Raw genomic sequence first — 22,557 nt, 5'->3', positions numbered from 1 at the left:
ATTCAAAGTTCCTTAGAAGAGAATTTATACTCAATTAAATCATATAATAAATAATATCAGATTCTTTACTGAATTTCCATGTAACAATCTTTTTTTCCTTAAGAAAAAATATATGGAAGGATGATATGGAAGAAAAAAAAGACTGTAATATAAACATAATTGTGATATATGCCAAAAGACATCTTTGAAGTAATAGGGGCAACCTGTATGGTTGTGGAGTTAAAGGAAGTCTTTCTAGGGATGCTGACATGTAAAATTGAATGGAAAATGCTATTTTGACAAAAAGAGATGGAGAGGGGCCTTGCAGGTGGCCAGAATTAAATCAGAAAACTGGACAGCCATGAAAATGTGGTTGTAATGAATGCTACCTATGCTACTTTAACTGAGGTCAGCGTACATGTTGAGGCACAGTAGAAAAAATTAACTAGACATACACACTGGAGTGAAATCATAGAAGATCCTAAATGGCCACAATAAGTTGTCGATATTTGGTTAGTTAGCAATGGAGAGTCACTGAACCTTTCTTGGAAGAAGACTAACATGATCAAGGAGTGCCTCAAGGAAGATTAACCTGGCAGTGTCAACCTCATTTTGAAATTTTGAAAAATTGAGATAAGAATACCTCCTGTGTAAGTCAATACCCTTAAAATTGGTCTATTAACTTAGGAAGATACAGGAAAGAAAAATGCTCTAAACTGATAAATGTAGTATGCCTCTGTTTCCTTATCTCTAAAATGAAGGTAATAATAGTATTCAATTCATAAGATTGTTGTAAGGATTAAATGATTTAGCATACGCAAAACACTATAAAAGTGCTATATTGCTGTATAAGAGTTTATTGCCATTATCGTCCATTTGAACCTAGACAAATCATTTCATCTCTCTGTGCCTTGTTTTCTTTGTCTGTAAGATGGGGATACTAATAGTAACCTAGGTTGCTAATATTCTTAAGGCTGAAATATGTTAAAAAATATATAAAACTCTTAAAATTTCCCAGGTATATACCAGGTGATTAATAAGGATTAGCTATTGCTATTATTATCACTCTCAATATACATGAACATAATTAGGAAACATCAGGAAAAAAATGTAAACTTCTGACCCACTCATACCAAACTTCCATGTCATTATTCTATAGTTTAACAATTTAAATAGGTAAAACTTTGATTTATGGCCACTCGACTTGATTCTCCCCAAAATCATGGTCTTCCCTCCCAAAGTATCTTCTGATCTATATCAATTACCTACTTGGTTTGGATGTGCCTGACTAGCTAATGAGAGGAGGAATTTGTCAAAGAAAAAGATGCTATTTTCTAAATGTTCATTTAAAAAAAAAAAAACTTAAAGACTTTTCTAGTTGGAAAAAAAGAAGACAAATATGGAGGAATTTTTTAGGATAATTATATTAATCAAAAAATTAATGCACCAGCAAATCTTAATTGCAACTTGTTCTATACAAGATACTAAACTAAGTGCCCTGAAAGGTACAAAGAAATTAAAGATAAGGCTTAATTCTAATTTAAAATCTGACACATGTATTAGTTTTCTAATGCTGCATAGCAAACTACCTAAAAATTAGCTTAAAACAACAGAACTGTGTTGTCCTACAATGTTTATGGGTGATGTGCTTGAGAGCAATGTAGCTCAATTCTCTGGTCAGGGATTCACAACACTGAAATCAAGGCATTAAATGGGCTGCACTCTCATTTAGAGCTCAGTATCCTCTTCTAAGGTCCCTATTTGTTCCTGGATGTGGGCAGGGGGTGGAGGGTTGCTTTCAAAAAGTTGCCCTTATTTCCTAGCTACATGGCCCTCTTCCAACATGGAAGCATTTTTTTCAAAGCCAGCAGAGAAAATCTCTCTCGAGTGTGCTAAGAAGGAAACATATAGAACTTGGAATTACCTTAGTGACTATACCATCACTTTTCCTTTAGAGCAGAACTTAATCATATTAATGGTGTCTACCCACATTCAGGGTAAGAGATGATACAGGGTGGGTATGCTGGGGAGGTGGGAAGCTTAGAATGCTGTCTATCGCAACATATACATTTTTTAAAATCTGAAATATATGAAAGTGAAACCTAAGAAAAACCCAAGAAGCCAAGACTGATAAGGGAGAGCATGGTTTTAGGAAGGATTTCTGCTTTCTGCGTGGAGAACAAAGAGGGCCAAGGATCTGACCAAGTCACTGGCAACAATTTCACCCCAAACCCCTGCCTCTTAACATTCCTTCTATCCTGGGAGTTTTCAAGCTCAGCTCCTACCCAAATGTCATTCTTTATTTCCCAGAAATAGTAATGGGAATTTATATGGCATGTTAGTATCTTTATTTTCTCGTCTAGTATGTCACTTAACAGTTTTTAATCCAGTTTTAAGAATCAAGAACTTCTCATGTCCTCATCCCCACGTTCCCACATCCTTCCATGACCACCACCATTTCCTGACATCTGATACCAAATCTGATACCAAACACAATGCTACGGAAATCACTGTGCCCAGAAGCCAGCTCCAGTCTATGACCAGAACACAGAAACAGCAGGAGGCTCCTGGAATGGTCACTGTCTACACAAGAGCAACCAAGGGGCATTAGGCTTGATAATTTTAGTTTCATTTCAAGTGAGCAGAATCTCTCAAGCGTGTTTTTGTTTTTGTTTGTTTGTTTGTTTGTTTTTGTCTTTTTGCCTTTTCTAGGGCCACTCCCGCGGCATATGGAGGTTCCTAGGCTAGGGGTCGAATTGGAGCTGTAGCCACCGGCCTACGCCACAGCCACAGCAACGCGGGATCTGAGCCGCGTCTGCAATCTACACCACAGCTCACAGCAATGCCAGATCCTTAACCCACTGAGCAAGGACATAAAAAGGACATAAAAATATTAGTTTTGATGTAGTATTTATTTACATGAATGTAAAGGCTTCAGTCAGGTGGTTTAGAGAACAGGATACAAATGAAGGAATAAAAAATTAAATCAAAATTGAGGAAAAAATGTTAGTCACATCTGGAAACTGGAGTTCCCATTGTGGCTCAGTGGAAATGAATCTGTCTGGAATCCACGAGGATGCAGGTTTGATCCCTGGCCTTGCTCACTGGGTTAAGGATCCAGCATTGCCGTGAGCTATGGTGTAGGTCACAGACATGGCATGGATCTGGCGTTGCTGTGGCTGTGGCATAGGCTGGCAGCTGTAGCTCTGATCTGACCCCTAGCCTGGGAACCTCCATATGCAGTGAGTGCAGCCCTAAAAAGATATGCACACGCGCACACACACACACACACACACAAATCTTGAAACTGATAGACATGAGGGGAAAAAAAGAGAATTTGAACTTCTAAATGGAGAAACTTGTAAGAAAAAAACACAAAATAAATGACAATAAAAGAACTTCTATCCCATATATTTTATCTATCCTTTCATTCTTTCCACAAGTAGGTATTATCTATGTGACAGTCCCTATGCCTGTCATGTATTTCTGAGTGCTTTTCATGTACTTTCTGAGTTTATTTAATCCTCCCAATCAGCTCCTGAAGTTGGCACAACTAATATCCCTGGTTTAGAGAAAATTAAATGTTAAGTCAGGATAGATCACCTAATATCACCTAAGTAATAAATCAGAGAGCCTGGTTTTGAACCTAAAACAAATGGGTTTAACTAACAAGTTGACAATTACTAGAGAAGACACTGCTGAACAACCACTGTAAACAAATGGCAATGCTAAGAAGAATAGTTCATTTAAATATATGAGTACCATGATAAAAATATATTTAAAGACTTCTACTCAGAAAGGGCAGTTGGCATTTATTAATTCTTTGTCATCTCAAAAATGTACCTCTGTATTTTGAATAATTCTTTACTATTCCCCATCCCCTGACAGGTTCTGATGAAAGGCCAGTTCCAGCACTTCATGCCCCTGGCTATAGAAATTTCTCTGCAGATGGTCTCTTGATCAAAGGAGAGTCCATCATAGCATTTAGCCAGGTTATTTTCCGACTAAAACTTTCAGGCAAAGAGTTTCTTTCCTCTTAGGTCACTACACTGGAGGAATGTGAATATGGAGTCACTTGAGATCATGCCCTCATACACAGAGACAGTTTGTATGTAAAAGATGAGGATGGAGCCAACAGAGAGAGAATATTAGTGATGAGAGAGAGATCTCATAGCCTCCAAAACCTTCAGTTCAGTTTTCCCTGAGGCAAGCCTTACACCTCCTTTCTTACCAGGTTAGTTACATATGCCAAGAAACTCTCCCTTTTTACTTAAGCTAACTCACTTAAAAAGTCCTAAAGAATACAAGTTAATAAAACAGTAGGTTTGTATGATCTTCAGTAATAAGGTGCTGGAGAACCATGCTAGTGAAGTAACAGTATAAATGGAAAGGAAGTTCTTAGAGATAATGTAGAGAAAGTATCCACAGAACTTCAAAACAGAAAGAATTTGACAGCATAGAGAACAAAGTTTCCAAATCTAAGGGAGATCCTAAGTCGGTTCATGGTAACAGTATCTAATTATGGTAACATTATCTGATTATGTTGTGGGAGATACAAAGATATCAACTGAATTTTGTTCAGTAGCTAGTACACAGGTCAACTCTCTGAGCAAATACTAACTCCATGACTAAGTTATGCGCAAGCTGGCCCTAACCACTCTCACAATCAGCCATATTTGTATAAATTTTGGCAATTCCTTACAGATCACTACCACCAGCACTTTGTCATGCCATTCTTTCTAAACTTTCTCTCTTTCTCGTTGATGTTCTCTCCTCTGCGGCTTTAAGGCAAAGTCAAATGTTCAAGTTTTACAAAATCTTCTGTTTCCAAGTTTCCTCCTTATCAGACAGCAAATCTATTTGGGGCTTAGAAAGTATTACTTTGCATTTCCATTTTTCTTGTTATATGTAGATCTAGACATACACAACAAATGAAAGAGCTATCTACTTTTTAAGCCTTAGGAACATAATATATTTATTTATCATAACATAAATATTAGACAGCAAAAAAACATGAGTTCTATTAATTATGGTCACAAGCAAAATAAGAATCTTTTATTAATTACATATCCAATAGCACATAATTTTGTGTTTAAAGTAAATAATAGATTCTTATTTTTACTGGTGACTGTAATTACTACGGTGTAATATGTACTTAGATATAATATGTATATTCTGTGTGTTTTCAAACACATTTCAAATAGTGTATTATCTAAAGCATACCCCATACAAAGACCATAGCCTAAGTATGAATATCTACTAAAATTACTTGCACTTCATTTCTTTTTTTAATTTTAAAAATTTTTATAAAAAGCCCTTCTGTATTAAAGGCAGTTCTATAGTTTTATGGTGTTCAGGCAGTCAGGTCAGGCAGCATTATATTCTTCATTATATGAAATTCAGGTTAAGAATTTAGGGAGGGGTTCTGCCACTTCCTTGTTGTGTGACCCTGGGCAACTTATTCTATACATATCTCAGTTTTCCTCTCTGTAAAGCTCAGATATTAATAGCCCCTTCCTCATAAGGACTTTGTGGCTTTTCCATAAGTAAATACATGTAAAACCCTTTAAAAACATATACAGCATATGGAAAACCTCAATCAATATTTCTTTAATAGTACATCATTATTATGTGAACTAAAATATTGCCTGCTCTCTCAGTAAACAAAGGATGTATTACAGCCATCAAGCCATCACATTGCAACCTCCCTGACAGTGAGCCCTGAGGGACCTCAGGATGGAGACAAACAGCTGCCTGCTGCCAAGCCCTCAGCCACTGCAGTCACCCCAACTGTGCACCCTAAGAGGATTCCGGATGAGAAAGCACAGGATACTGGCCCCAGATAGCTGAAGTGCACCTCAAAGGAATAATTTCAGTGAGTCCAGACTCTTATATGTTCTCATATATAGAAAACTGCTAAATTCCTTAACCTGAGATACTGCTTTCCTTTAATTAACAGTAATTTTTGATATTCTGACTACCTAGTATTTGCAAAAACTCCAATACATACTGGCTCCCCCCATGCCTCCTCAGAAGAGTCTCTCAGAGTTATTTGAGGATGCTGTGTCCTGGGCTTAAGTCCTCAGTTTTGTCTGACAAATAAAACCAAAATTAACACAAATTCCTTGTTCATATACAGAAAGCTACTACTTAAATAGGTACCACATTTACATTTAGAGTGCTGATTTTAAAAAATGCACAATCTAAGAGAGTTGTGAGTTCAGTTTCATTAGGAACAAAATGAGGACCATAGCCCAGAAGATAGCTCTGAAAAACTGTTCCAAAGAGGTAGGAGATAGTCAGTATATAGGTGATTTTTGAGACAGGGGGCGTCCACGCAACCAAGCATACATCTTGCAGAAGGTTGCTTCCAGTCTCATGAATGTTACTGCTAGTCACCAGGAGCAAACATCATCATAAAAAATTTTAGTGCTCTTCTAGATACAAGGAAATGTAAAAACTTGGCTCATAAAATCTTCTCCTGAAAATATCTAACCATCTGAAGACTTGTCCTGCCAATTTTCCCAGAGCACAGAGTGTCTCACTCCTGACCTCCACCCTGAACTCTTTCAGGGGATGGTGAAGGTCAGCAGCTGCAGTAGCTCATGATTTAATCCTTATAGAGGCAGATGGCAAGTGCCAATTCACCAAAAACAGTAGGTGAGAATTGAAAAAAAAAAAAAGTTCACCAATGGAAGGAGTTCTGAGGATGTGTAAATTTGTTTTACCACTACAAAGTCAAGTATTCTGGGCTGAGAGATTTATGCAAAAATCCTGGAACAGTAAAGTACAGGCCTTTCTTGTCACCAGGAGTGCTGTGGTAAAAATGCTGGACTTCTGAATTTTTCTCACATAGAAGCCCCATAGCATCTCTTTCTTTTTGCAAGTTATTTCCACATTACTATTGTTATCTTTGCAAGTAAAGGATTAAACTTTCAATAAACCTTTACTTAAACTGGCTTTATATGTCAATCAAAAAGAAAATATGATTTTGTATGTGACAAGGCACCATTTTAAAAATGCCAGAAAATTAACAAAGATATGTTAATAAAAAGATAAAGACTTACCTTTTTCATTAGGATCATATCGTTTGCTGTCAGGGATTTTTTTTTTTAATCACAAGAGTTTAATTAATTATAATTATATTATGCCTACTTATTTTAAGTTTCCACCGTGTCATTTTTAGCTTTTTAAAAGTAATTTCATCTCAGTCTTAAGATTTTCACCAACTAATCTCTTCTCTCCCTCAACCACCAACTAAAGAATACTTTTTCACTTTATAAATTTTGAAAAACTCTTCAAAGTATATTTTAATTTAGTTCTTAAAATTTTATCCAGTCAAGAGTGGGATCAAGATGGTGGCAGAGCAGAATGTGGCAGTTCTACCTTCTCCCACAAACACATAAAAAAACAAACAAATGAACAAACAAAAAAACCAACCATCTACATGTAGAAGGATTCACACAGAACATCTACTCAACATGGGCAGAAAGCTTTGGACCTCCAAAAAGGCAAGAAACCCTTCACATAACTGGGTAGAACAAAAGGGAAAAATAAAAGGAACAGAATGGGACCAACACTTCTAGGAGGAAGCTATTAAAAAGGAAAGGAATCTACAGCCTGGAAGGCCCCTGACAGATGGGGAGATCAGCTGGGACAGAGAGGGAGTCTCAGAGCCTGAGAGAAAAGCACAGCAGCCAGTCTGAGGAGGGCAAAGCAGAGAGAGAGCAGCACAGGGTACCACAGCCTGAGACGTTCAGGTAGGGGCTGGGTGCTGATACTTGTACTTTAAAAGGTCAGTTCTGGGGCGTGGACTAGGGTTGGCTGTGTGCAAACAGCCTGAGGGGCATAGAGAGTGGTGTGCCACAATAGGCGCAAGAAACAGCAAAAGGATAAACATGAAGATGTAAAAAAGAACATTAAAATCATAAAATGTGGGGAAGGAGAGTAAGAAAATCTAGATTCTTTTTAGAATGTATGTGAGCCTATATGACTATCAGGCTAAAGCAAGCAGATACAGGAAGGAAGGAGTTAACATACTTGAAAAACAGGGCAACCACCAATCAAAACCAAACAATAAATTCACAAAAACTAAAAGGAAGAGGACACAAGCATAAAATAAAAGGAAATCATCCAACCAAAAAAATAAAGGAACAAAGGAGAAACATAGAATCAAGTGGAAAACAAGGTGTAAAATGGCAATAAATACATATTTATCAATAATAACCTTAAATGTCAAAGGATTGAATGCTCTAATCCAAAGACTGTTCATAGCAGCCCTATGCACAATAGCCAAGACATGGAAACAACCTAAATGTCCATTGATAGATAAATAGATTAAGAAGATGTGGTACATATATACAATGGAATACTACTCAGCCAAAATAAAGAACAAAATAATGCCATTTACAGCAGCATGGATGCAACTAGAGATTTTCATATTAAGTGAAGTCAAAAAGATGACAGACAAATACCAAAATATATTACTTATGTGTGAACCTAAAACATAGCACAAATGAACCTATCTGCAGAACAGAAATAGTCATAGGCATGGAGAACAGACAGGGTTTTTGAGAGGGAGAAGGAATGGAAGTGGGATGGACTGGGAGTTTGGGGTTAGCAGATGCAAATTATTACATTTAGAATGGATCAGAAATGAGGTCCTCCTGTATAGCACAGGGGTAGAACATGATGGGAGATGAAGTCTCCAATCTCTTGGGATAGAACATGAGGAGAGATGATATGAGAAAAAGTGTGTGTGTGTGTGTGTGTGTGTGTGTGTGTGTGTGTGTGTATGATTGAGACACTTTGTTGTAATTGGCACAACTCTGTAAATCATCTATATTTTAATAATGAAAAAGTAAAAAAAAAAATTATCCAATGAGAAAAATAGGTACTTTCACTTAAAAAGACATATGTAAATTACAAAATAACTGATACAGAAATGTAAATGTTATAAGAGTATAACATTTAAATGTTATGAGTTCAGTGAATAGTCAGCTCATATTTTTATGTACATTCTTGTATCTTTCCATGTATAAGCATATATTGCTTTTATAGTCTGCCTTTTTAATGAAGCAAATAGCATGCACATTTTCCCATGTCAAATTTTCAGTATAGCAACTTTTCATAAAGTATGTTTTGACAAACACATCTTAACCTGAAAAACAGAGATTCTGCATTAGTTGAAAAACAGAGATTCTGTAGTCAAATGCATCTAAGATGTCAGATTAAACAAGATTAACCAGATTTGTTTAGTGTAGTACTTTTTCTCTTTCAAAGCTGAATCTGCATTGTGATTCACCAGATGGGAGGTTTGTTTTCCCCAAAGTATTGGGCCATGCCACCCTCCACCTGTAGAGTTCAGTGAAATAGCACGGTAAAAAATGTATATATAAAATCAATAGTCTTATATATAAACAATAACCATCATGCTAGAATAAACCCACTTATAAGAACAACATAGAAGAGTATACATTTAGCAATAAATTTCACAGAAAGTATTAAGGAAAATATAAAAACTTACTGAAAGAATAAAGTAGACATGAACAGATTGAAACATCCCTGGTTCTTAGATAGGACAACTCAACATTTACAAAGATGTTCTTCAATGAATTTACAAAATCAATACATCCCAATGAAAATAGTGGTGAATTATTTTACTGAGTTAAAAAAAATTGATTATTTTCATATATAAAATAAATATGCAAAAATAACCATGAAAATACTAAAAAAGAGAAACTCCAAAGATTAATGCCCCACTAAAAAAGCCTAATAGTTAAAAGTGTTGTAATAACATGTCCAGACATATGAACCAATGGAATAGAATACCAAGCCCAAACTTAGACACAAATTCATATAAAAATTTAACACATTACAAAGCATCACAAATCACTGGAGCAAAGATGAGATTTTTAATAAATGGTATCAGTAAAATTAGGTAGCCATTTGGAAAAATATAAAATTAGTCAAATCTCACAGTAGACACAAAAATAAGCTCCAAATAGATTAGTGATCTAAATGTAAAAACTGAAACCATTTAGTTTCCAGAAATCAACAGAGAAGATTCTTTAAACTCGTGGAGGAAAAGCTTTCTAATTATAACTAAAAATCTGAAAATCAATAAAAAATATAGATTTTCTGATATAATTTTAAAAATTGCATGACAAAAAATCACCACAAACAAAGTTCGGAAACAACTGACAAATTAGGAGAAAATATTTGCAACATATACCACAGAAAAAGCCAGTATCACTTGTGTATAAATAACTCTTATAAATTGAGGGACAAATTCCCCCAAATGAGGAAAGGCCATAAATGAAAATTTACAAAAAGGAAATTAAAATGGCCATCAAATGAATATAAAGATTTTAATTCTACTTATAATTAGAGAAATACAAATTAAAGTAACCCATACTGAATTTTCTAATCTATCAAACCATCAAAAATTTCAAAAATATAACATTATATTGGTGAGGTTATGAGGAAATAGCCAATTTACTTTTTGGCTTAGTACCCTACTTACCTCCCAAAATACAAAAATATATATGCATAAGGTTATTTATTGTAGCATCATTTATAACTGCACAAAAAGTTTGGAAACAACCTATACACCATGCATAGAAGCGTGTTGGAATTAAGTATGTATAGCCACATACTTAATATTGCTTAACCATATTAAAAAAATTAAGATGTAATATAACTTTGAACTGAAGTCAATCTTTAGGCATACTGTTAGGTGAAAAAAGTATAGCCTACAGGAGTATTTATAGTATGCTACCCTTCATGTAGAAAAGGAGATATGAATATACATGTCTATCTGCCCATGTGCTAAAGAAACATGTCAAGCACATATACACAAGATCATCAGAGTCCTGACCCTCACTCACCACTTCAAGGAAAAAAAAAAAAACTCCACTACCAAAAGCAAGTATTTCAGGCCAAATTATCTCCTAAATACTGCCAGTACTAAGTGTTGCTAGACGGCAAATAAGAGATTCAATGGTTTATCAGTGAAGCAGGATCAATGGAGAAAATCCAGGCATTAGCTTTACCAGGATACCAAAAAAAAAAAAAATCTTTCTTTTCCAGAACCCATGATATTTGATCTTAAACCCAACAAGGAGAAATCTCCTACAAGTTAATTTTGACACTATCATTTTAACACATTTGGAGAAGAAACTCAGGCATACTGCTTTCTTCAAAGCATGGAATCTGAGAGATTTCACACTTTTTTCAAAGTGTAGATATTTGCAAAATAGTGGCAACACACTGGATTTTGTTTTAGGTGCTGTTCTTTCAGACAATAGATTTATAACTTCTTAGTTTCCATCTTGCCTTTGGATCCTGTAAATTGAGTATGGGCTTTATCTAGTGACATGGCCATCAGACTCTTGGATAGTTCTATGCTACAGTGGTGGTTTCCATTGTCTCTTGCTATGGAACTGTTGAATCCTGACAAACTGCTTTCTAGAAATTTTCTCTCAAATAAATTTGCAAGCTTTGTTCCAACTTGAGACCACATGTTTCAGGTGGAGGCAGCACCTTCGCTATGTAGAGCAAGCTGCCTATGTCCCAGGTTAGTGCTTCCACAGCTCATTCTGAAGCCAAGTGCATAATTGAGTTTAGTGTGGCCACCTAGCACTGCCAGTCTAGGGCCAGAAAATTAAAGCATGTAACTCTCTCTGTGACACTTGGAGCTAAGAAAACTTAGCATAAAAAAGCAGCAAATAACCTTCTTTCTAAAGTGTAAAGGACCCATATACACATAGACAGATCCTCTATAGTTGATAGGTTTACCTCAGCCAAACCTTCCAGGGAATAGTTCAAACTAACTACCTGTGCTTTTGCTGAGTACCGTGCACCATATGGTGACAGCCAAGGCTCCTTTGTGTTCTTGTCCAAACAAGGAGTCCACACACCCTTGCTTTGTTGAGGTTCCCAGGGCCTCATGTATTTCCTAAAGCTCAGAAAGATTTTCATTTTTCCTGAGATACGTTGGCCAAGACTACTCTCTGAGGCACTGAATCTTAGCCAATCATTTAGATCTTGTTGAGAATTTACCCACTGCCTTCAACCTGATGTCAGTTTTGGTATACAAACACAACTGCTCATCAATAGGGAATAGATAAGTGAATTTGGGAATTATTAATATATATTTAAACATAACTCTTTTTTGTCTTTTCAGGGCCACACCTGCACCATATGGAGGTTCCCAAGCCAGGGGTCTAATCAGAGCTGTAGCTGCTGGCCTATGCCACAGCCACAAAAACACAAGATCCAAGCCCCATCTGCAACCTACACCACAGCTCACAGCAATGCCAGATCCTTAACCCACTGAGTGCAGTCATGGATCAAACCTGTGTCCTCATGGATACTAGTCAGATTCATTTCCACTGAGCCATGACATCCCAACAGTAAAATGAACTACAGCAACTATCAGAAATATAATGTGGAAAAGAAAATTGGGGCTAGTAAAAATAGATAAGGAATATCTCTGTTTATATTATATACAATGAAACAGGCAAAATTAAACCACTACATGTAAATACATATAGGCACATGGACACATGTATGTGTGTGTGTGTGTGTGTGTGTGTGTGTGTGTGTGTGCAAAAAGCAAATACTGTACTTAATACAAAATTCAGAATATTGGTTTCCTCTAGGGATGAAGGATAGGGCAATTAATTAGGAAAGGGCACAAAGGATACTTCAAAGTTACTGGTAATGTTTTATTACTTAAGCTAAAAATAGATACATGGGTTGTTATAAAAATTACATATTAACATTTATTATATATATAATTTACATATATTTTTTTTTACACAGCCTGCTTTGTGCATATAACATTCTCTTCCTCAAAAATAAACAAACAGGAGTTCCCGTCGTGGCGCAGTGGTTAACGAATCCGACTAGGAACCATGAGGTTGCGGGTTCGGTCCCTGCCCTTGCTCAGTGGGTTAACGATCCGGCGTTGCCGTGAGCTGTGGTGTAGGTTGCAGACGCGGCTCGGATCCTGTGTTGCTGTGGCTCTGGCGTAGGCCGGTGGCTACAGCTCCGATTCGACCCCTAGCCTGGGAACGTCCATATGCCGTGGGAGCGGCCCAAGAAATAGAAAAAAAATAAATTAATTAAAATAAAATAAAATAAACAAACAAATAAAAACTTTGAAAAAATACTGCATAATGCCTAAATACGAAGACCTGTTGCTGGATGTGACTAGTATATACCAACAAAGATGATTACTGGGACTGAAAAGAGAATGCAGATCCCTGGATATCTTTGAGAGCCATAGAAAGACCACAAGTCTCCACAATCCAAAGACAACCTGACCAGTAACCTCATCCTTTTAGCACACATACTTCCATGAATAATTACCATGATAATTATCACTTGGTGTCAGCCAAGAAAATGCAAATGCAAATGAAAAGAAAAATTCAAAACCAAAAAAAAAAAAAAATGCTTAGATAACCAAGAGTCACCAAATATTGAAGGAAAGCAGCACTTCAAAAGCTAAGAACCAAATTATGCATCAGGAAAATACCTGAGAAGACAGATAAAAGAAGAAAAAGAGGGTTTTGAAATAATTATAATAAATATCCTCTGTGAAAATATTCACAATAAGCTGTAATAAAAAGCATCTTAGACATTCAATATTAGTTTTATATCAAACTTAATAGTTGGGGAGTTCCCACTGTGGTTCAGCAGAAACTAATCCAACTAGTAACTGTGAGGTTGCAGGTTCGATCCCTGGCATCACTCAATGGATTGGGGATCCAGCATTGCCATGAGCTGTGGTGTAGGTCATAGACAAGGCTAGGATCCGGAGCCATAGCCTGAGAACATCCATATGCCCGTGAGGACAGCCAAAAAAAAAAAAAAAAAAAAAAAAAAAAAAAAAACAAACCTTAATATTAGGATGATAAAAATGGAAAATAGAAGTTCCTGTCACGGCTCAGTGGTTTACAAATCTGACTAGGAAACATGAGGTGGCGGGTTCAATCCATGGTCTTGCCCAGTGGGTTAAGGATCTGGCATTGCCATGAGCTGTGGTGCCAGCCACAGACTTGGCTCGGATCCCACGTTGTCTAGCATAGGCCAACAGCTACAGTTCCAATTAGACCCCTAGCCTGGGAATCTCCATAGGCTGTGGGTGCGGCCATAGAAAAAGACAATAAATTAAATAAATAAATAAATAAATAAATAAAGGAAAATAAATTTGTTATATAGAAGTCAATTGTTTCTCCCAGAATGCAAAGACAGATGAAAATATGATAAAGATTAAAGGAACAGACAAAAAAAGATATAATCTATTTCTGAGATTTGTAAGATAATCGGCAGAATATGTTAAATGAATAAATACTAGAAGACTATTTTAGAGATGATTAAAAACTCTAGTATGCTTGCCCTACACACAATGTGAAATTTTGGGTATGTAAAGAAAAATTAATCTTTTCAAGAGGGGAAAATCGGTTACATAGAGGTTCTTGAATTCTACTGACATCAAACTACCCATTCCCAACTCTAGACCAAAGTGTGGTGGTAAAATTATTTTGGACGTAGATTTTTATACCCCTGGGGAACTGAACCAGAGCTCCTCTCAGGACAAAACCGAGCAGTTAATGATTAGGACAATATAGTCACAGACTCTGTGTCTGATGCATATTCCTGGTTGTTTTTGCAAATACTGTTAACTACCACCAGAGGGAAAAAAGCTAACTACATGATGCCCAGACTCTAGCCATGACATAAGATGCTCCATCTTGAGCAGTACTGAATGCCAAGAACTGGCCTCAAGAGAAGAGGATTAACATTATTGCTCATAATAATCTATATGTTTGTGGGCATCAAAATAATTATAGTTTACTCTGTCCTTATATATAAGGGGGCAACTAAAATTGTTGGCAGACATGCTACAGACCCATGCTGGCATCTTCCACTCTGAGGATACAGTACCATATGTCAGCATGAAGAGGTTACAGAAGACAGACCTTCACCCCCAGTCCCATAAAAATGGAATAGTGTTTAACAATGGGGAATTGAAGTCAGCCCTTTTGCCCCTTTCCTGTTTTCCTGTTTCTGTTCCCTTATGACCTTAAAAGTACTTAATTATATCAATTAAATCACTAAGGAATTGAAAGTAACTCCTGACTTATGCTCTCCTGAACACACACCATGCCTTGACTAACCTGTTGATTATTTTCCTAGACAAAAAGAAGGTGGGCTCTCTATCCCAATAGCCTCCCTAAGCAATCCTACAGGCAGATCACTCAGGCAAGACAGCATCTGAAGGAAGAGTCAGCCACCCTGCACACAAGAGAGTATGATACAGAACCCATCCTCCTGCCTCAGTGATTCACTGAGATTTTCCCCCTCCATTTGTCCCTTTAAAAACTGTCATGGCTAAGCAGAATCTTTGGAGTTCTCTGGACACAAGTCAACCTTCTCCCCAGATTCCTTATTTTCAGATTAAAGCACTTTTATTTTCTACTGACACTCACCTCACAAATTATTGGCATATAAGCGGTGAGCAGCCAAATCTGAATTTGGTTACACATGGATTCAAGGACATTGCTGATTCCATGACAACAAAATGTTACCAGCAATAAATCTTTCATTAAAAATAATGAAATGAAAGGGACCTGGAATATACCATGATGGAGAATAATATAAACAGAGAAAAAAAAGTATATATATATGACTGTGTCACTTTGCTGTACAGTAGAAATTGGTACAGCATTGTTAATCAACTATGCTTTAATTTAAAAAATAATAAGGGAGTTCCCGTCGTGGCGCAGTGGTTAACGAATCCAACTAGGAACGATGAGGTTGCGGGTTCGGTCCCTGCCCTTGCTCAGTGGGTTAACGATCTGGCGTTGCCGTGAGCTGTGGTGTAGGTTGCAGATGTGGCTTGGATCCTGCATTGCTGTGGCTCTGGCATAGGCCAGTGGCTACAGCTCCGATTCGACCCCTAGCCTGGGAACCTCCATATGCCGTGGGAGTGGCCCAAAGTAATAGAAAAAAGACAAAAAAAAAAAAAAAAAAGAAAGGCAATATTACAAAGCCACAGTTATCAAGACACTGTGGTTCTGGTACCAAAACAGACACACAGACCAATGGAACAGAGTAGAGAACACAGAAATAAACCCAGACCCCTTTGGTCAATTAATCTTTGACAAAGGATGCAAGAATATAAAATGGGAAAAAAATAGTCTTTTCAGCAAGTATTGCTGGGACACCCGGACAGCTGCATGCAAACCAATGAAACTAGAACACACCCTCACACCATGCACAAAAATAAACTCAAAATGGCTGAAAGACTTAAATATAAGACAAGACACCATCAAACTCCTGAAAGAGAACATAGGCAAAACATTCTCTGACATCAGCCTTACAAATATTTTCTCAGGTCAGTCTCCCAAGGCAACAAAAATAAGAGCAAAAATAAAACAACGGGACCTAATCAAACAGACAAGCTTTTGCACAGCAAAGGAAACCAAAAAGAAAACAAAAAGACAACTTACAAAATGGGAAAAAATAGTTTCATATGATGCAACTGACAAGGGCCTAATCTCTAAAATATGCAAACAATTTATGTAACTCAATAGCAAAAAAGCCAACAACCCAATTGAAAGATGGGCAAAGGACCTGAATAGACATTTCTCCAAGGAAGATATACAGATGACCAACAAGCACATGAAAAAATGCTCAACATCACTGATTATTACAGAAATGCAAATCAAAACTACCACAAAATACCACCTCACACCAGTCAAAATGGCCATCATTAATAAGTCCACAAATAACAAATGCTGGAGGGGCTGTGGAGAAAAGGGAACCCTCCTGCACTGTTGGTGAGAATGCAAGCTGGTATGACCACTATGAAGAACAGTATGGAGCTACCTTAGAAATCTATACATAGAACTACCATATGACCCAGCAATCCCACTCTTGGGCATATATCTGGACAAAATTCTACTTAAAAAAGACACATTCACCCGCATGTTCATTGCAGCACTATTCACAATAGCCAAGACATGCAATCAACCCAAATGTCCACTGAGAGATGATTGGATTAGGAAGATGTGGTATATATACACAATGGACTACTACTCAGTCATAAAAAAGAACAAAATAATGCCATTTGCAGCAACACGGATGGAACTAGAGACTCTCATCCTGAGTGAAGTAAGTCAGAAAGAGAAAAACAAATGCCATTTGATATCACTTATGTCTGGAATCTAGTATATGGCACAAACAAAACATTCCACAGAAAAGAAAATCATGGACTTGGCAGTAGATTTGTTGTTGCCAAGGGGAAAGGGCAGGGAGTGGGAGGGACTGGGAGCTTGGGGTAAATAGATGCAGAATGTTGCCTTTGGGATGGATTAGCAATGGGATCCTGCTGTGTAGCACTGGGAACTCTGTCTAGTCACTTATGATGGAACATGTAATGTGAGAAAAAAGAATGTATACATATATGTGTAACTGGGTCACCATGCTGTGCAGTAGAAAAAAATATATATATCAATAAATGATAAAAACATATATATATTTTGTAATAACCTATAAGGGAAAATTATTTGAAAAATAATAAATACGTATGTATATGCATGTATATGTATAACTGAATCATTTTGCTATACATCTGAAACTAAGACAAACACTGTAAACCAATTATATTCCAATTAAAAAAAAGTGCATGACCAAAAAAAAAAAATAATGAAAGGGAATGCTCATTCACCTTTCCATTATTTCTATGTCTGTCCACTTATAAATGAATACTTTAAATTTGGATTTTAAAAAAGCACTTGTTATAAAGCCTCATAATCTGCTATTTAATTCACATTTGGACATATTATGAATAAAGACTAAAAAAATTCCCCAAAAATGAGAGGACTATACATACATGCACAGACTCATAAATACACAACGCTCTCCCACACACATGTAATTCATCCTATAAAAAAATTATACCAAGTATGCAAGGTTGACTCCTACTTTAATCTTATAGTGATGTAGCCCAAGAATCATTGGGCTAGCTGAGCATCACTGAAAAAGTTAGCTTTCCAGAGGACAAAAAAGTTAACCAACCGAGTCACTATGCTATACACTATTTATGCTATACAATATATACATAAATAAATGATTTTTAAAAATGAAATCAACATTTGAGAACTTGCATTTTTCAAACCAATCATTTAAAATAGAGTATTTTCATACATCCCTTTGGTCTACCTCACAATAGCATAAGAACCAGTTACCTTCAGTTTCCATTTGAAATGTTTAAGTTGTTATAAAAAAAGAGTCAGGGCTACACAGCAATAGATGAACCAATCAACTAACCATTTAGGAGTTGGGGGTAGAGGACTTCATTTGTTAGCATGAATAAAATCTCACACTGATAATTTTAATAAAAGCATCTCTTTCTTATGTTTGGGGAAAATTAATTTTTCTAGTCCAAACTATGCTTTATTTACATATCCTCAAATTTCTTACTTAACGTTTAAAAACAAACTTTAAATGAGTTTCAAAGTGTGTATTTTTACACAGAAAAGGCCTTGTTATTTTCAATATGAAAAAGTAAAATTAAGTAGGTTCCTGAAAGATGTCCCAGAAAACAAACAAAACTGCTCAGAAGTGAAATAATTGGGAGTAAAAATAATAATCATAAAGCAGTATCAATACTGTCAATACACAAACACACACACACACACTGATGTTAATAATGTGGCAAATATTACGACCGGACATTCTACAAAGGATTTCCAAAGCTTTGACCACTAACTTATATGCATGGGTTAATCATATTTACATATAAAAAGTCTCTAAAAGGGTTGAGTTTTACTCAAAGTCATGAGACATAATCTAAAACATTACTAAATTTCACTTAAAAGTAAAAAAATCAAAGACCCTTGTCATAACCTCCTCTTTCTACCAGAGTTTAGGACTTTCTTGAAAGGAATGACTGACTGTTTCTCTGTACGTGACTCAGAAACAAGCAGAGGGCATTTGGAATTACCAAACATGTGACTTTATTCAAACTTTCCACAGCACCTGCTTCCCACATTTATAACTTGATGGAAATAAGTATATGGTAAAGATTTGAAGTGAAAGCCTATTCCAGGTTATGAGAAAGTTAAAGCAATTTGGACTATATATAAAAATTTCTTTTTATTCTCCAATGCCTTTTACAGAAAATACAAAGAATTTTGCAAAAGTTTCAATTGAAAACAAAGAAAACCACTGTAAAATCAACTCTTTAGGAAATACAAATTACTGCTTTTTCAGATGGAAAAAGAAAACAAACAAAAAAAAAGATTTATCCTAAAGAAAGCTATGTATCATGGTGAATGAAATTTACTTATTGGTAGTCTAAATAATATGTCACCCATGCACAATGCCTGATTTTGTATGAAATAATTGGGAAGATATGTCAATTTCTAGGGGTTAGACATAGAAGAAAATATTACAACCAATGAGTCAGAGTTTTACAATTTTATTTCATGTGATTAATAGAGTTGAGAGTTCCCTTGTGGAACAGTGGGTTAAGGATCCAGCATTATCACTGCAGTGACTAGAGTCACTGCTGTGACATGGACTTGACCCTTGGCCTGGGAACTTCCACACACCATGGGATTGGTATGGCCAAAAAAAAAAAAAAAGAAAAGAAAAAAGCTGAAGCAATAGAGTAAAAAGTTGCTATAAGGGAATGTTATTCTTTTTCTAAATGCTGTAAAAATGAAATGAATTTATTTGGCTTCTTTGCCCCCTAAGCTAGGACATAGTGATCTGTGAATATTTGGTAAGTAATAAAATAACATGGTTCACATAAGAGTAATATAAAGAAAGAGCATGGACAAACCTGAGAACCTAGTATTATTAAATATGTAAAGGGAGTATTTATCACTAGCATTCACATAGTAGCCCAAATATTAAATAATGCCGAGCTCAAAATGTTCCTCATATAGAATTAGTCCTAGGTGTGTCCATACAATGAAAACATACATGGATTTAAAACATAAATTCTTGTCAACATTCTGAATTCTCATTTCCAAATAAAATGAGCACACATTTCCACAAATGCATGTAAAAATACTTCCCATTTTCAAATATATCTCAATATGCAAACAAAATTTTACTTTCCATTTCAATGTTTTAGTGTTATCTAGACATGCTTCTTTCCCTTTGCAATTTTTTAATGATTTTTATTTTTTCCATTATAGTTGGTTTACAGAGTTCTCTCAGTTTTCTACTATACAGCAAAGTGACCCAGTCATACATATGTACATTCTTTTTCTCACATTATTCTCCATCATGCTCCATCACAAGTGACTAGATATAGTTCCCAATGCTATACAGCAGGATCTCATTGCTTATCTACTCCAAATCCAATAGTTTGCATCTATCAACCCCAGACTCCCAGTCCATCCCTCTCCCTCCCCCTCCCCCCATCAACCACATGTCTGTTCTCCAAGACCATGAGTTTCTAATATAGGGCACAAATGATCCTTTTGTAATTTCTTTTTCAGCTTAGGAAAAACCCACAGTGGCAAAATTTTGATTTGAAGGAATGAAGGAAAAAGAAAAGCTAGAGTAAATGAAAAAGGCAACTTAAATATTAAGTGTGTGGAGCAAAGACAGGTAAAGGACGTAGGCATGAGAAGGGCAATTGGACTTGGAAAAAGATAATTAAGAGATTCAATAACCCATGCTGCTTCATATAGCCCAACAAAGAGAGTGAAGGAAGCAAGCCCTTTTGTGGTTCAGAACTGGCATGCCATGCCTATGCTTCCATTGGCTAGAGCAAGGCATAAGGCTAGTGGATTCACAGTGCATAAACAGATTCTACTTTTTACTAGGAGGAATTGCATGACCTATTTTAATGGGTTTTTACAGGAAGGAATGGAGAAACTGGGCTATTTTGGGGGCCATTTGTTTAATTAATCTGTAACCAAACAGGACTTTATGGGGCCTTCCCAGGGCAGGCCCTTTCCCCCATATCCTCTGCTTTAGCTTTTCTCTAAAACACCTAGATAACAGTGTCTGATGCACAATCCTGAATTGTTTACAAATGTGAAGATCACCTCCCTACACACAAAATGGAAGACGTTAACTACTTGATGACCTTAGGCATATAGTCTCCAGGCCTCTTGGAGCCTAAAGATTGATAATATTAACCCCTGCGACAGCATCCTGCTAGCTCACCAGCTAGCCAATCAGAGAATTATGCAAGAGCTGATCGCTCACCCTGCAACACACACACTCCTCACCCAGCTTTTAAAAATGCTTTACAATTTTGGCTTGGGGAGTTTGCACTTCTTGGGCAGAAATGACCCACACAGCTCCTCCCGTGGGCCTGTAACAAACCTTTCTCTGCTCTAAACTCTGATGTTTCAGTTTGTTTGGCCTCACTGTGCATCAAGCATATGAACTTGAGCCAACAAATCTACCACACTGACTAACCAAAGAAATGAGATATCAAATTAGATAGGAAATTAAGTAAAGCTTAATTTATTTTGTAGATTAAACAATACAAATAACATTTGTAACATTTTCTTTTTTTTTTTTTGCCTTTTAGGGATGCACCTGTGGCACACGGAAGTTCTCAGGCTAGGGTCCAGTCGGAGCAGTGGCTGCCGCCTACATCACAGCCACAGCAACACATGATCCAAGCCATGTCTGTGACCTACACCAAGGCTCACAGAAACGCCAGATCCTTAACCCACTGAGCAAGGCCAGGGATCGAACCTGCATCCTCATGGATGCTAGTCAGGTTTGTAACCCACTGAGCCATAGTGAGAATGCCCTAATATTTTCTTTCTTGACCCTTTGACTCTTCTGCCTTTAATAACAAGTATTCAATTTAGTTTATTCATATTTAACCAAAAAAACCCTGAAAATTTCTTTCAATAAAAAGGTATTTTCCAAAATCTTTAAGATTAAGAAAGTAATCTTGCTAAATAGTTTTTTAAGCTATGTTTCTATTTAAAACAATAGATTGATTTCCTACATTGAAAAATGAATAGTATTTTCACAATTTTTCCCACCTCCCTACCTATAGCCTTCTGTATTGGTGTGTTATTTTATATTCGCTTTTTACAGTATTCTTGTTTATAACTATAACAGTCTACTCTGTACCATAATATGTCTCAGGTGGAAACTAAAATGAAGGCCTAAAAAAAAATAAGTCTGCATGACTCATTGATCCATCTAGACCCAGACCTACAGTCTCCACTTTGTTGGACCTCCACAGGCCAAACAACCAAGATCATGAAGTGGCTGACTTCCTAAGGACAAAAACAGTACCAAGGAGAAAGTTAAATTTTATACCGTGATCTCAACCACCATCCCAGAACTACAGAACTCAGCACATGACCCCCTGCCTATAAAACCTGATTCTCTCCCAATAGTGGGAGAGTGCTGAGTTCCACTTGCTCAGGGCTCCCAGTCACTCTGCTGGTCGATAAATCTTGCTTGAGATCTCATTACTCCAGTCAACTGTCTTTCTTTCCCTTTGTGCGCTACTGATATGCACGATTGTTATTTTTCCATATTTCAATTAATTCTAAGATTTTT

At 36.5% G+C, this 22,557-nt stretch overlaps 2 protein-coding genes across 2 annotated transcripts in view; one reads left to right on the top strand and one right to left on the bottom strand.

Annotated features, from left to right (window-relative positions):
- Positions 1-22,557, bottom strand: part of IPO11 (importin 11) — an 820,387-nt gene that overhangs the window by 58,327 nt on the left and 739,503 nt on the right. The window lies entirely within an intron of this gene.
- Positions 1-22,557, top strand: part of LOC110257266 (uncharacterized) — an 826,705-nt gene that overhangs the window by 596,696 nt on the left and 207,452 nt on the right. The window contains exon 5 of the mRNA XM_085002418.1: positions 5,661-5,854. Coding sequence (XP_084858544.1) covers positions 5,661-5,825 — 165 coding nt within the window. The 3' untranslated portion in view covers positions 5,826-5,854. The remainder of the gene's footprint in view (positions 1-5,660; positions 5,855-22,557) is intronic.

The sequence above is a fragment of the Sus scrofa genome, chromosome 16, assembly GCF_054392235.1.
Source record: "Sus scrofa isolate SSC_HxYL_T2T_F1_AM1 chromosome 16, Sscrofa_HxYL_maternal_Yorkshire_Landrace_v2.0, whole genome shotgun sequence".
Lineage (NCBI taxonomy): Eukaryota > Metazoa > Chordata > Mammalia > Artiodactyla > Suidae > Sus > Sus scrofa.
The sequence above is the reverse complement of the archived record's forward strand: the minus strand, read 5'-3'. Positions and strand labels throughout refer to the sequence as shown.